At 40.6% G+C, this 14,830-nt stretch overlaps 1 protein-coding gene across 1 annotated transcript; it reads right to left on the reverse strand.

Annotated features, from left to right (window-relative positions):
• Window positions 1-4,168: 4,168 nt before the first annotated feature.
• On the reverse strand, window positions 4,169-13,199 carry gata2b (GATA binding protein 2b). Its single transcript, XM_041033875.1, has 6 exons — window positions 13,039-13,199; window positions 12,347-12,762; window positions 11,104-11,697; window positions 8,953-9,098; window positions 6,680-6,805; window positions 4,169-5,685 (listed from the first exon to the last, which is right to left on the reverse strand). Exons 2-6 carry the CDS (start codon window positions 12,570-12,572, stop codon window positions 5,401-5,403), a joined length of 1,377 nt encoding a protein of 458 aa, XP_040889809.1. The 5' UTR covers window positions 12,573-12,762; window positions 13,039-13,199; the 3' UTR covers window positions 4,169-5,400.
• Between the last annotated feature and the right edge of the window lie 1,631 nt (window positions 13,200-14,830).

Here is a 14,830-nt window from a genome sequence, read left to right on the forward strand (position 1 = left end):
TGGTCTACATTCACAGTGTGTGTGCATCCATAGTGTGTGCATGTGTGCGCACATCTGGAGCTGCAGTGTGTGTCTCTGGTTGCACATCCCTGCTCCAGCATAGTTACATGGGGACATATCTGCCCAGTTTACAGTTTTTTATTATAATTTATCCTCAGAATTGTTTCATTGAACTCTTTCTTTTCCGTTTTTTCCTCTTTGTGGGAAGTTTTACCTTATTCTACACAGAATTTGAATTATGGCACTTGAACTCTACGGCACACCTCTCATATCCACGCTCATGTTTAGACTATGTCTGTGGATCTCTTTGGAAGTTATGTCTGACATGTTGTTCATTTCTCCTCTGAGATGCATCAGATTCTTTCATACATGCTGAGGATCAGTGATAGGAGCCCTCTCCTCTCCTTTCTCTTCCCTCTTAATGTTTTTTGTGTATTTTGGTCCTGTTGAGATCACAGCAGAGACAAAACCTTTTGAACCCAGATCTCACTGAAGCTCGTCCCAGATTGGAACAGAGCGCCAAGTCCCATTGGTGCAGATCTGACAAATCTTACATCCCCTGGTTCTTCAAGAGTGCAGTGTGAGACCATGTTGTTTAACATGACTACATCAGAGGTTTGTTTGTCTCTTGTTTACCCAAGAGATGAGCATTTAGTTTTAGTTATCAGGGTCATGCATTCATCTAAGTGGTGAAATGCTCCCTGACCTATTTCCAACATAGCTTTTAAAGATGCACTAGTGACATTATTCCAAATAAAGACTATTGCAAGTTCTTATTTTTTCATTGTTTTTTTACAGCCTAAAGAATTTAAAATTTCCAGTTTCTTCTATGCTATTTTTTCCCCCATAGAATAGTCACCATACATTCGTCATTTTATTTTATCACACTTGATTCCCTAAAATTTCCTTTTCATTCACCTTGTGCTAAACGGCCATATCGGTAGCATATTTGGTATTTTGATGATAGATTTTAGGTTCTCCATCAATTGCATCTACAGAGAAAATTTCAATTACTACTTTCCATTGGAATTGGAGAGAAAATAATCTGAATGCACATTCACACATGAGTATGACCCTTGGTCCTCTTATGATTTATGCTGCATTTGGTCAGCAGCTCATGAATCTCCCCACGAGTTTGAAAAACGGATTATTCTCAAAACAGATTTAAAATGTTAAGGTAACAGTTTATTGTGTAAGCCTGTGTATCTTACAGCTGTCCTCTGTGTGACAGGAAGCACTAAATGAATGCCAAATGTGTTACACCACCACCCTTCCATAACAAAACTCCTACACTGGTTTCTAAAGTCTGTATTAAAACTGATTTATGACATTTTCACACTCTTAACAGAGCGAGACCTTTATTACACAACAGGAAATAATTAGTTAATCAAAACAGAGAGATAGCAACACATTTACATGTAAACTGGGCTGTGTACCAAAATCACTGTAATTGCTATAATTTACAAGAGATACCAAGGTCCCAAAAGACCTCGAATGAACAACTTACAGGATCACGTTGACATTCTTTTTCTTTTTATTTTTTTAACCAGTGAGACCAGTCAGAGAATCTGTAATAGTGGTAAAATATCATATCTTAATTTGTGTATAATCATAATCTCATTGCCTCTTGTCTTTGAGTTTGTGAAAAGCCCTTTGATGTACGTGACCTTAACTTTGGCATCCAAGAATCCAGACATGATGAGGATGAGTTGTTTTCTCCCACTTTTGGTAGACGTCCTCCCCCTTCATCATTATTAGGGCTCTGAACTGGATAAAACTCTGCTCCTTTCCCCTTTCATCTCCTTTATCGCCATCTCTCTGCTAACTCACTCCTCTGAAGTCAGTTCGGACCTTGTTTTTGATTCCATTAATTGAGTTTGGTAGAAAAACAAATGGTCCGAAGAGGGGGGTACTTGTGCAAAGGTGGGAGCTATAAATCTCACTTGTGAGCTGATTTAGGACGCCCACCCAGTCCCCAAAGACCTCCACAGAGGTCCTCAGAGAGGTTCACCTCGCAAAGCGACTCGACTCCTTTTTATCTCCTATTTATGAGAAGTCGTGTTCTTTCACTCCGTTATATTTTCGGGGAGGAGGTGACATTTTAAAAGGGTCTGTGAATAAGTCTGTGGGAGGGCCTGGAAGAATGACAGAGTAAGTGCTTCCAAGGTGAGAGGTCAGGGAAGTCTTGAGAGGAGGCTACAGGCTGCACTTGGGTTGACCCTTAAATGTGTGTCATCTCAAGGCTCACTGCTGGAGCCTGGGGGCAGAGACATCCTTTTGCTTTCTGGGGAACTCCTGCAGTCACAGACAAACATTTCACAACTCAAATCTGTGACAGAGATTATTTGTTTTTGCATGTTTACAATACTGCTGATCATTTTCCAAATGAACTCATCCTGAAGGTGGCAGTTTGCGAAAGTGTGTGACTTTCCCATAGTTTAATGAATTACATCACACTCAAAGATTTCCTACCGTACATTTCCTCAAATTAAAATCAATTTCACAGTAATGTGGTAATAAATATTGTGTGATTTCAAAGGTTTTGCAATGCGCTACCACACAATGATAATGTTTCTTTGACCCTATATCAGATGAGATGTTCACTGGGATGAATCATCTGTCTCAAGCCATCTGTCTCGAATACAAGTCTTTATAAGTGGATTTTTATAAAGACGGAGTTATGACTGAATCTCAGCAACACCTGGGAAAGGAGGAAAAGTGTAATGAAAAACCAAAAACACTGGTGATAGTGATATAACATTTACAGAATTTGTAGTGAAAAGGTTAAATTGATAAGAAAAAAAGCCCTTATGGTCTTTAAAGAAATGTCTTACATCACTGTTGGATTAACCTCATGCACCAGACGGACAATGAGAAGGTCTATTTCATAAGAGTATTATCCAATGAGCAGATGCAACTGGTTAAGTAACTGTGGGAACATACGGCTCAACCTGCTCAATTTCTGTCAACAGCACTAATCTCCACTGCCCAGTGAAGTAACCTGTTTGTTAGAAAGTGGCAGTTCATGTTAACAAGGGTGAGAGTTACTTAAATACGTTGATACTATACAAATTTGAGATCTACTACAAAGCCTGTCTTGAAAGGAGAGAGGATGGACAACATATTATGCAGCCAAGGAGGTCAGTGGGTGTGTGTATGTGGGATACAAAAGCACCAGGATGGTCTACATGTCCTGGTCAGATAATTAATGTGATTTTTGGTTGTTTTATAAAATTACTCTTTTCAAAGCCCTCTGTTTTTGACAGGGGGATAACTTCATCCGTACCAAATGTTGCACCGTTTTACTTGGTCTTGATAAAGCTGTAATAACCCATTTTTTGGCCGATCACTATTGTGTTTACACCTAAAATAAGCTGTAAACACAATACTGATAGCAAACTTGTTACCAAACAGTTGCCTATGTATACATCCAGCAGATAGAAAGCAACTTTAGCATTCATTTAGAGTCGTGCTTCTGTCCACCTGGTGAATACAAGTCCAACATCCCCACCCTTTTACCTCTGTTTTTGGTCTCTACCAACTCCTGAGGGAAAAATGTGGCTCTTTGGTGGCTAAATGCTCCACTACGTTCACCAACCAGTCACTAACTTTGTCTGCAGGTAGTGTACAATCAAATGTCAGAGCTTTTCTACTAAAAACAGTTATGGATAACAACAATGCTATGAGAGCAATGAGAGTAGAGTTGTGGCCCACAACTCTACTCTCTACTATGAGCTGAACTAAAACGCAGGAGCAGAAAACGCAGTGGGAAAACTCGCTGTGAGCTCATCACTATGAGGGACTCCTATCACATTCATGTAGTCATATTATTCATTGTTACTATAGCAATACTGGTTTAAGCTGCTTTAAGTTTGTAGAATCCTACCAGAAAGGAAATAAGTTTTCTCAGTCAGGATTATATGTTTTTTTTTATTATCAACATTATGCAATGGGCACCAGATTTTCATCTTTTTTCTTTTTTTTTTTTTTTTAACAGGTAGTAAAGAGCTGGCAGTTCATGTCAACAAGGGTGAGAGTTACTTAAATACGTTGATACTATACAAATTTGAGATCTACTACAAAGCCTGTCTTGAAAGGAGAGAGGATGGACAACATATTATGCAGCCAAGGAGGTCAGTGGGTGTGTGTATGTGGGATACAAAGGCACCAGGATGGTCTACATGTCCTGGTCAGATAATTAATGTGATTTTTTTTTTTTTTAACAGGTAGTAAAGAGCAAGCTTGTGCTTTCTGACTCTGGTGAGATGGTAGAAGTGTTAGGTGAATATAACACAGATCAGCAGCATAAAGATGCAGAGATGTTCTCCACATGGTGACATTAACATCACCTGTGGAACAACAGAGGAAGATAAAATGGTTCACACTCAAAAAGCTGTTAACCTGTTGCTCAAGAGAAATAGAAAACTGACTATCTGATGCACGTACAATTAAGATACTTATTATGATAGTACAAAGAATCAAATAATTATTACTTTAGCTCTGATTTGTGCTAAATGAACTTGCGATAGTGCCCTTTCTCTGTAAGATATACATTAACCTCTTGTGTTTCTCAGTATGACAGCACATTAATCAATATGAACTACTGTATCTGTTCTCATTTCAATGACTTACACATTTGATATTGAATAGACGGAGCAGACTGGATAATGAACTTGATCTCTTTATTTCTTACGAGTATAAATGTTGACCAGCTCAGAGAAAGCGCTTCAGCTAAAAATATATTCATAACTGGGATAACAGTATCCATATTATGATTCAGGTGATATAGTCAAAGAAAAAAAGGCAGTGAAAATAAATTATCTGAATAACAATAATAACAATAATAATTATAATAACAATAATTATAATAAACAGTGACAAATTAGGATTCATAAAACATTTTGTTTACTTGTTTCGTTTGTGAAAATTCCTTTTAAAATTGTCCATGAGCAAAAAAATCCAGCATATTTTCATTTAATGTTGTGAAGGGGATTGCTCTGTCTGGGATGTCCCCCTTCAGTCTAACACATTTACAATATTCACAGTTATATAAACCTGTTCGGCACATACTGAACCACACTGCAGACAGTCAGGGTGCCAGTGGGGACTGCTGGAGCAAAACTATGAGGTGTGATGACATTGTTGTGTTTACATGTGTGTTCCTGGCCTCCATCAAAATAGGTACCTATAGATAAGGAGTAAAAAGGTCCTCTCCTCCCACGATACATCTTTTCTCCATCATACCACTGGCATAATCAATCAAGAGACAATCAAAAAAAAGACACACAAACTGTATGTCTGTAACATTGTACACACTGTCCTCTAGTGAGACCCTCATCCCCCCTTCATGAAACCATCTCAGGTTCTTGAAGTGGCTCAAGGCTAACCCTCTTTGCCCTCTCAGCCCATGGCCGTCACCATATTAGAGTGGTGTGGGTGGCCGAATGAAGGGTGTATCGGGGTGGGAGTAGGGAGCATGTGTCCAGTGTGGCTGAAAGGTGGCAAGTGGCCCATGGACATGTGTCCGGCCAGAGAGGCGGCGCTGAAGGATGAGCTCTTGTCATGCAGGCTTTTGGAAAACTCCTCATAGCTGTCGCTGCCCCGCTTGCTTTTTTTGGATTTATTGGACATTTTCCGGTTGCGGGTCTGAATTCCCTCCTTTTTCATGGTCAGAGGTCGGTTCACCTGTTCAGAGAAGGAGAAAAGAGGAGGTGAATGATGTGATTAAACTCTGGAGGGAAGGTTCAAATCCAGAAAATCTGAATTTTTTGTTAACTTGTGATCCAACACATTTTTAAACATGGGGTATCTGAGTTCTTTTGTTAAGCTTACAATATTCTTTGTTTTATGTTATTGTCAGCAAATCCCATGAATAGACCAAAACGCATTATCCACCAATATCCTACTTCTTGTGGCACTCAGCCTCAAGCCCACTGGTTCCTACTGAGAATGTAAATCTTTAAAAACAGGTCACAGTTTCCTTTAAAAAAAATAGCTTCAGTAATTTCCTCAAACAGCAGGGCACTGTAGTTTTCAAGAAATGTTACTCAAACATGACTTAATAAAGTAATTTTCTGGGACTATTCTCAGCTGCAGATTAATACAAATTTGGTGTTACTACAGTTCCCATGTTCATCATAGTGAAGGGGAACATGTCACCCCGTGCAAAGGTGTCGCTCCCTGGTGTTTTTTAATAGTTTTAGGACAACAATGGAGCTCTGTGGCTAAGAAGAATGAGCTATATCAGACTTTGACTACACAAAGAAAACTTTGTAGTACGAATTAGTTTATTATTGATGTTGGACTTTTTGTTGAATTTCTTTTCGTCACCAGACTTTAAAAATATACCTTTCTAGTACACTAATTGTATATTTTGACGCCTCCAGACTTAATTCATATGGAGACCTTGTGGCAGTCCCACTCAACAACAGTCCCACCATTGTGACTCTCGGGGGATTACGTCTACCATGGAAACAATAAAGCACAAAGAAAGAAAACACCAACGAGTCCAACAGTGTCTGAGAGTAAAACAGCCCTCACTCTCTCCTTCTCCTCCTTCTCTCTTTTCTGCCTCTTATCCTTCAACAATCAGTCAAACCTGCCTCCCCACTTCCTGTCTACTTGACCCTTCCAACTTTGTAAAGGCCCCAGTGTTGGCGATCAGCGGGCAAAGACTTACGTTATGCAGTTTATAGTAGAGGCCGCAGGCATTGCACACCGGGTCTCCATTTGCATTGCGCCGCCAGAGTGTGGTGGTGGTCGTCTGACAGTTAGCGCAACAGGTGCCTGCTCGTCTGGCAGCGGACTGTGGAAAAATATGGGCTGAGTTTTAATGAGAGGTCAACAGCGCAAGCAGACACAGCAAAGGCCAGTTTAAGAATACATTTAAATTTAAGATTCAGCATGTACAATATATAAAATTAGTTCAACTTTCTTTCCTTTGGTTTAAACAGGCTAAATGACAATAGAGCCATGACTAATGATTAATCTGCTTGCTCACTCAAAATGTTCCAATAATAGCATTAACTTAATAAACATAAATTGGTTGTTTTGATATTTAATAGTTAAATAATAAGTTATTTAATTACCCAATTTCAAAGTCAAGAAAACAGGTCCTCAAGTCAGACCTGCTTAGTAGTCATTCATCATCTGCCATAACTTTCCCAATACTCTTCTTTTTTTTTTTTTTTTTTACTGTTCTGTACTTTCTCTGTCATGAAGGGAGAGCTTGACCACTAGAGAATGAGGTCTGAGCCTATAGTTAGGCAGCAGCAGGAGGAAGCAGGCGCTGGCCCTGCTGCTTTATCTGGACTGGTCAGATATCCGGATAGGAAACAACTGGAAGGCTGCTGCCACTGAACACAAGGCGCTCTGGAGCACTGCGAGCCCCAGCCGAGCCATACGGAAACCAGGCCTGATATATGGCTGCAAATGCATTTATAGCTAAGAGTCGCTGAAATAAATGCTCATATCTATTGTATGAAACAGGCTCTCTGATCAGTGCAGGTGGATAAAAATTCCCATGACACTAATCTGTGTGGTTGAATCTAGATTATAATCACTGTTTTCTAAATAATGTTCTCTGTTGATTAGTCTTAATACTTTTTTCCCTTCAGTGAAGGTATGCACTCTTGTAGTGCTTAAACATAAAATAAAATAATTCTTCTTTGATTACAAAAATGCTTCTTTCATTAGAACAAATATTGATTTCAGATCTATTCTTTCACTTCCGTCTCAAGTTATCCTGTCAACTTGGTCCAGAGAAGTAAAACCATTTAAAACCATTTGCACAGGTCCTGGTTTAAAAGCGTGGTAGTCCACCGCCGTTCACTGTTAATTAGGCCTCTGCTGATTTAATGAGCAGGGTCTGTTTACTGTGCAAATACCGTCTTCATTTCACAGCTGCCTACTGCTGCAACACACTACTACTACTGCAGACGGTTACATGGATGCAGAGATGCTGCTTTTCTTTGAAATTATTATGAGAAATATAGAAATAAATATTTTGTGCTATTTATTATTGTAGCAAAGTTGATGCTCAAACAAAACTGTAAAACTGGTCATGGCTTTAAAACATTTCATTAAAATTCAGTTTCACCTTTTTAAAAGTTTAGTTTCAAAATTTCAGAACTTATGGCTAAACGCATTTAAACAGTTTTAAAGTGTGCAGCTGAATGAGTGTGACGTGAAGTTGGGACTGACTGGGCAACACTGATGTTTGAAGCAGTGCAAGGTGGGAAATCTTTGGCTTTATCCAACTCCAGATTTCTTTCTGATCATCTACACTGGGACACACCTTGCTGTCCTTTGAAAACCATGAGGTTACAAAACGTGAACGTCAGTGAGCTAAGAACAGCAGCTTTGTGACAATGCACTTCCCTTAATCCAGTGGCATTTTAATAGTTTGTTTAATGGTTTCATGGTTTGTTGAGAAATTTCTCAAGCCCAAAAGGGAACACGTAATCCCTCCGTTTATTTGAAAAAGTCACGCTCTGCTGCCCACATGTCAAAATAATAATTTAAAAAAAGCCTCTTTATTTAAACATCTTGCACAACAAATTTCAAAGAACTCAGCGTCGCACGCAGCAGCAGCGTTATGAGCCATAAAGTGTCAGCGAGGCACTGTGTTGTTTTGAGGGATGGTGCGCTGGCCCTGCTATCAATGACAGTATCAGAAGTAGCAGTAATAATGATAGCAGAAACAACAGAGATAGTCCCACTCTGCTAACGGCCTGAGCTGAAGGGGCAAGAGGTGAGCGAGAAACACAATTCCTGGAAACTGATTGAGAAAATATAACTTTCCTGGCATTGTACCTCCTCCCCCTACTCCCTCCACCTTACACTCTTTTTATTTACTGCCACCTCTGCACTCTCTCGCTCTCTCTCTCTCTCACACACACACACACTTGTTCAGTGGGATGTCGTGGATCAGTAGAGGTGGACGGGACTCACCAGCCTGCGTTTGGGTTTGATGAGAGGTCTGTTCTGGCCGTTCATCTTGTGGTACAGCCCGCAGGCGTTGCACAGGTAGTGTCCAGTGCTGTCACGTCTCCACAGAGGTGTAGAGGTGGCTCCACAGTTTACGCACTCGCGGCCCTCTGAAGAAAAAAAAAAATACACATTGACATTTATGAAATCATACAAGGTACCCTTCTGTGCTAACTCACAAGGACTTTTGTTAAATTTGTTCATTCTATGTCGTCACCAAACTGTTAAAAATATACTTCTATCAGCTACTTTGACAAGAAGTCAAAGGGTGGCCACAGAAATCTGATGTGTTCACACACGCGCGTGCACACATCAGATTTCTGTGGCCATACTGTTCTCTGTTTGAGTCTTACTTCAGCAACATATTTCCACAAACAACACCTTCAATTATAAATCAAAGCACATACGATTTAACTAGTATTTAACTTTTTTCCCCACTGACTCTTTGTGTGTGAGAGTAAAGAGAAAGAAGCGGTGTCTGCACGTAGGAAGCTGGAAAATAAAGTGTCCGCTTCATAGTTTACATTAGCAGAGGCACTAAACAGCTGAAAATTGCAGAAGAGTTTGCTTTTCCATCCGCAGTAAATTCCTCTGTGCTTTCACTCAAAATTTCTAATACTTGTTCACTTTGTAAAGAATAAAACAGTGTGATGATGAAACACATTTGTATTTGTATATCAGCAGAGCCATTCAATCGCATTCCTACAAATCTACAATCCAACTCCTAAAAAATACATCAGAAGATTTGAGTTGAATGTCTTTGACCTTTCAAAGCTCACTCAGCAAACAACCCATTAAAGGAAAACAAATTTAGGTCAGTATTTTTAGAAAATATTTTAGTTCTTAATAACAGCAATCAGTGTCACATAACCTATAATTTTACAGCCAGTTAAGATGTCAGCTCCTGTTTCATAAAAAGCAAGTTATTTATATTGAGGTTAGGTTACCCATCGTGCTAATAAGCTGGTTAAACACAATCAGGTTTGAAGCTGGAAGTCTCCTGGTCTGTAATCAAATAACAATCAGGACAATGTATTAATGTCTTATGTAACAGAGAAGTGACTCTAGCCTAAATACTGAGGTTCTGGCTCTGTGTGCCTGCGGATCTTCCTTTCACACCTCTGGGCTGGATCCAGCTCACTGTTCTGCTGCAGCCAGATCAGGCGTAATTACAGAGTCACGGTTAACAAAAGAGGATTATCAAAGTCTCGCTGTGTTGGAGAACTGTGGAGTGTAGGCTTAGGCCTTTGAAACCATTTATTAGGTGGAAAAACATTATTATCATTATTATTATCACTATTATTATTTATTTATTTGTTTATTTTTGTTAATTGTCATTCTAACCCAGTTTCCAAAATTATAAATAAAGCTTGATGATGCTCAAATCACAGCACATTACAATAGGCTGGCTGCAGTTAAGATAATTTACACAAATACTCAAAAAGAAATTATAATAACGTTATTCATTTGGAATATATTAGATGGCTTTTACGAGGCTGTTAGTTAAAATGGGTTAATATAAAAGGAGAATATCCTTCCTGACCAGCTCCATTTGTGAAAAAACGTTTCTTATTGAGGTTTTTGTTTTTATTGATAGTAATTTTTTTCGAACTAATTCAAATTATTTACTTTGATAATTTTATTAGCCTATTAAGAGTGGTGTGATAATAATCGGATAGATTTCCTTTATGTAACATTCGTAAGCGACTTGGATTTTAATTGGCCTTTTAATTGTATATTCTTGTGTGTGAACAAGATCGTGTAATAATCCTCTTGCAGGAACATTAACACAACGGTGAATGGATTTTAAACATAGCATGTGAAAACACAATGCAAAGGTGCATTATAAGGTCAATAAACTCATCGTTGTTCCACAGATACGCAAATATCATCCACGGCAGAGAGACACGGGGAAAATGTGTGAAGTTACTTTTTAATTGTCTGAGACATCTAACTTTGTGTTTTAGTTTATTTTTATAGCCATTGACTCAACAAGATCGATCACTGCGGGTAAACTTAAAGACGGTCCCTAAGTCCAAATTCTGTCTCAGCATTTTCAGATTTATGGATTTTTTTGTTCTGGGGATTAGTCTCGTGTGTTTCCAGTGGACTCACCGGTGCAGGACCGTGTCTTGCCTTTGTTCTTGGGGTTGAAGCTGGAAGATGCTCCCAGCAGGCTCCCTGGGTGAAACAGACTGCTGCCGTACTCATGTGCCGCTGGGAGAGAGTAGGCAGGATAGGTCGGTATGGGATGGTGGGTGGAGGGGGTCTGAGCGCTCATGGAGGTCAGGCTGCTCCTCAGCGGACTGGATCCTTCCATCTTCATCCCCTCGGCTAACGACACTTGGTATTTGATAGATTCCTTCTCGTCCATTCTCGTGGCGGAGGACGAAGGAGAAGCGGCCCCCGGGTCTGGAGATACGTCCTTTGGTGGCGTCGGGGGGAAAGTGTACAGATGGGGGCTGGAGTGGGACGGCGGCGTTAACGACGGTGCGGAGACCGTGTTTGAGTTGCTGCTGCACGGGTAGACGGCTGAGAGGCCGCCCGGGGACGCGGAGCCGGGGTGGTGCAGGCTGGGCTTGCTGAAGGGACTGACGGCCCAGGCGTTGTGGTGGTGAGCTGAGAGGGCAGCTTTCCCCCCGTCCAGCCATGAAATCCCCGGGCTGTGGATGAGATGAGGCCGGCAGACCTGAGACCCCGTCAGACGAGCTGTGAAAAAACCGAACAACCAGGCTATTAATTACAGAGAAATACACTATTCAACACTTAGTGTCGTTTTCTGTTGTGTGCAAGTTCGGGAGCGAAAATAACTCAATAATAATAAAGCTTGTTGATTCAATGGGTACACTGGCCTCATATAAACATGTAAACAAGTCTAAAATAATCAAAATTAGATAAATTAAACCAGTGTTTCCTGCACAAAAAAACGTGCATTTAAAAAAAAATTCAGCTCGAAGGTGCATTAACTAGATTAATCTCAAGATTAATATCAGCCAATATCAAATACAGAATCGTATTTAAAATATATATATATGCTATTGAAAAAAAAGTGAGCCACATAAACAAACGTGTTTATCAGATACGGAATATTCACATTTTAATTTACATTTTCAACAACAGAAAAGATGCACGTTTGTGTATGATTAATACTGTGATAGTGATAAAAATAGATGATTTGCCTGTTATCATAAGACCAACAACAGTTAAACCATGAAGGTAATTGTTTTCAAAAATAAAAATACAGTTTTGCTTCGCAAATCATACTTTGCATACTGTGCAGACAGCTGTGAGTTTGTTTCTCGTACTGTATGTAGCCCACTTTTTTTTTTTTCATCCCTGTGTTATAACCCCATCTTACCGTGCGCTTGGCTGTAGGACACTCTGGCCCTGGCGGAGTTGTGGTAGTACGGGTTTCCCTGTGAGTCCAGGTGATTAAAGAAAACATCCACCTCATCCGGAGGCAGGAGCTGCGCCGTGGGCTCCATGTAGTTGTGGCCCAGGCCGGGATGGTGAGAGTCCGGGTGTTGTCCGTTCAGCACGGCGTGGTGATGCATCCAGCGGGGCTGATCAGCCGTCACATCCATCTCTGCGGCTCTCTGTACGCGCGATTTATAGAGCCAAAGAATATCCAGGGAGAGGACACAGGGTGGTTTGAAATGTGTCCTTTACGAGATCTTCACTGTGTCCATTTACAGTAGAGGACTAACGCTTTGCTTTTGTTCCTGTGAGTTAAATTCCTCTCCAGGATTTCGAGTCGAGTTCGACACTGGAAACCTGCAACACGCAAACATCAGATGTTAATATTTTAAAGGCAGAGGTGTCGTGCAACCTGGTTTTCTGTTTGTAAGCATCAGTTCTCTAAACGGAGAGCTGTTCCTGTGGTGTATGGGGGCGAGGCATTTAAAGATAATTTAAAGAGTGGGGGAAAAAAATCATCTCCACCCGCAAAATTTACTGCTACATCACTCTTCATACCACTCATCCACAGCCCATTACGCCTTTTCTCTAATAACAGTTTTACTCAGTGACAGCAAGATAAACATGTCGTACCTTCTTCCAATGTTGTTTTATCCACAGCGTGCGATCAGCTCACGCCTCTTTGGAAAACTGTCCCCCTGTCCCTTTTCGGCGCTGCGGGCTCCTCTCCAGTTTTTGGTTTGTTGTTTGTCAGAGTGAACTCCGTCCACTGGGACTTAAAGCAACACGTATAACTGTGGCTGACAGCGCGGGGCAAAGCTTGTCAAGCTCATGGGCGGGGTCTCCAATATAGCTTTGACTCAGCCAATTGCACACCACCTTTACAAAACCTCAGAGGCGGTAGCCCCACATCCCCACCCCACCCCCCCCCCAACACTGCTGAAATATTTCCGTAAAATTAACATAGAGACATGTAGTACGGCTACTTTGTACAAATCATGATCACTTGTCTCTGTTAAAATGTTATGTTAACTAATATAATTCAAAGTGACACTGATATATGTAAACACACCAACACCAGAAGTAGATCCAGAACGTTTAGATTTTCCCACCTTTTTTTTTTTTTAAGTCTTGCTTGCGTCCTTTTGGTATTTGTCTCAGAGTCCGTGGAGACAACTGTCCATTAACAGCACAACTCAGCCGTTTCTAACGCTGCAGTTGATCTCATGCTACAAAGATTTTTTTTTCATCAGTCACGTAAATGTGAAGTGGTAGCTTTAAGATGTGCAGTAATTTCCCCCAGATGACCCCAAATACCCCAAATTTAAGAGTTTTAATCTGCACACGAGTGTCCTGATGAAATTGAAGAAACGGTTAAGTCAAGATACGTTTTCCTGTGATGATGTGTTTTATAAAGGGTGAATTATTTTACATTTTATTTTTTTTTCAATGAAGAACAAAGGTCTTTTCGGGTTGCACGTGGTTTCATTCCTTGTCTGATGATGGTCATTTAATGGATGAAAGTTCAGGCCACATCAAATACTCTCTCTCTCTCTCTCTCTCTCTCTCTCTCTCTCCCTCTCTCTCTCTCCCTTTCTCTCTCTCTCTCTCTCTCTCTCTCTCTCTCTCTCTCTCTCTCTCTCCCCTCGCGCATGATTGACAGACAATAATTGGAGAGGGAGCGCGTGCAGCCCCGACCGGCAGACACTGCCGCCTGCTTGACGCCGTTTCCTGACGTCAGTGCATCTTAGTGATGAAAAAAAAAAACTGATTCAGGACATGAACTTTTTCTAACAGAAGGAGGGAGGGAGGGAGGGGGGAGGCAGGGAGAGGGAGACAGGGGTTGCCCGGAGTCTGCTGCAGTCCCAGCGGATGAACTCGAGGAAGGACACTGCAACTGATATTTACACTGTGGCAACATTAATAATACATCAAGTACACCCTCCTGACCCTGCTGTGATTTCGAAGAACAGGCCAACAGGCATGGTAAACTGTTGGCACGGTGGACTGCAGAGATTAGATTAGATTAGATTAGATTAGAGTAGATTAGAAATATTTAACGTCCTCAAGGAAACTGAGGACTTCATTTTTTTTTTTTTTTTTTTTTTTTGTAGAAGCACACCCGCCAGCAGACGTTTCGTGTGCCCAGCGTTGCCATTAAGCAACTCGGTTATCTTGCAGTCTGCGGTTCACGCAGTCTATACAAAAAATAAATAATAAAATTGGGAATTTGGGGCTTGCTGCCCAGTGTTAATACGAAACTTTTTAGTGGGAGTTTGTAGCTCTCTAAAGCGTGTGTGTGATCCATAGATGTGAATTTTTGTTTGGACTGTAATATCGTTAGGTAGTTTTCGTTCTCCATCTTTGGCTTGGTAACAGCCAAGAATCGGTTGTTAATTTCCAGTATAATACTATTTCCCATATT

Source organism: Toxotes jaculatrix, chromosome 3, assembly GCF_017976425.1.
Source record: "Toxotes jaculatrix isolate fToxJac2 chromosome 3, fToxJac2.pri, whole genome shotgun sequence".
NCBI lineage: Eukaryota > Metazoa > Chordata > Actinopteri > Toxotidae > Toxotes > Toxotes jaculatrix.

Excerpts from the sequence above, each read along its gene's own strand:
- gata2b (XM_041033875.1), bottom strand. The coding sequence starts at position 12,572 with ATGGATGTGACGGCTGATCAGCCCCGCTGGATGCATCACCACGCCGTG. Across the intron at positions 9,099-11,103 it reads CAAGACACGGTCCTGCACCG|AGGGCCGCGAGTGCGTAAAC; the intron begins GTGAGTCCACTG and ends TTTTTTCTTCAG. Across the intron at positions 5,686-6,679 it reads TCTACTATAAACTGCATAAC|GTGAACCGACCTCTGACCAT; the intron begins GTAAGTCTTTGC and ends TTCTCTGAACAG.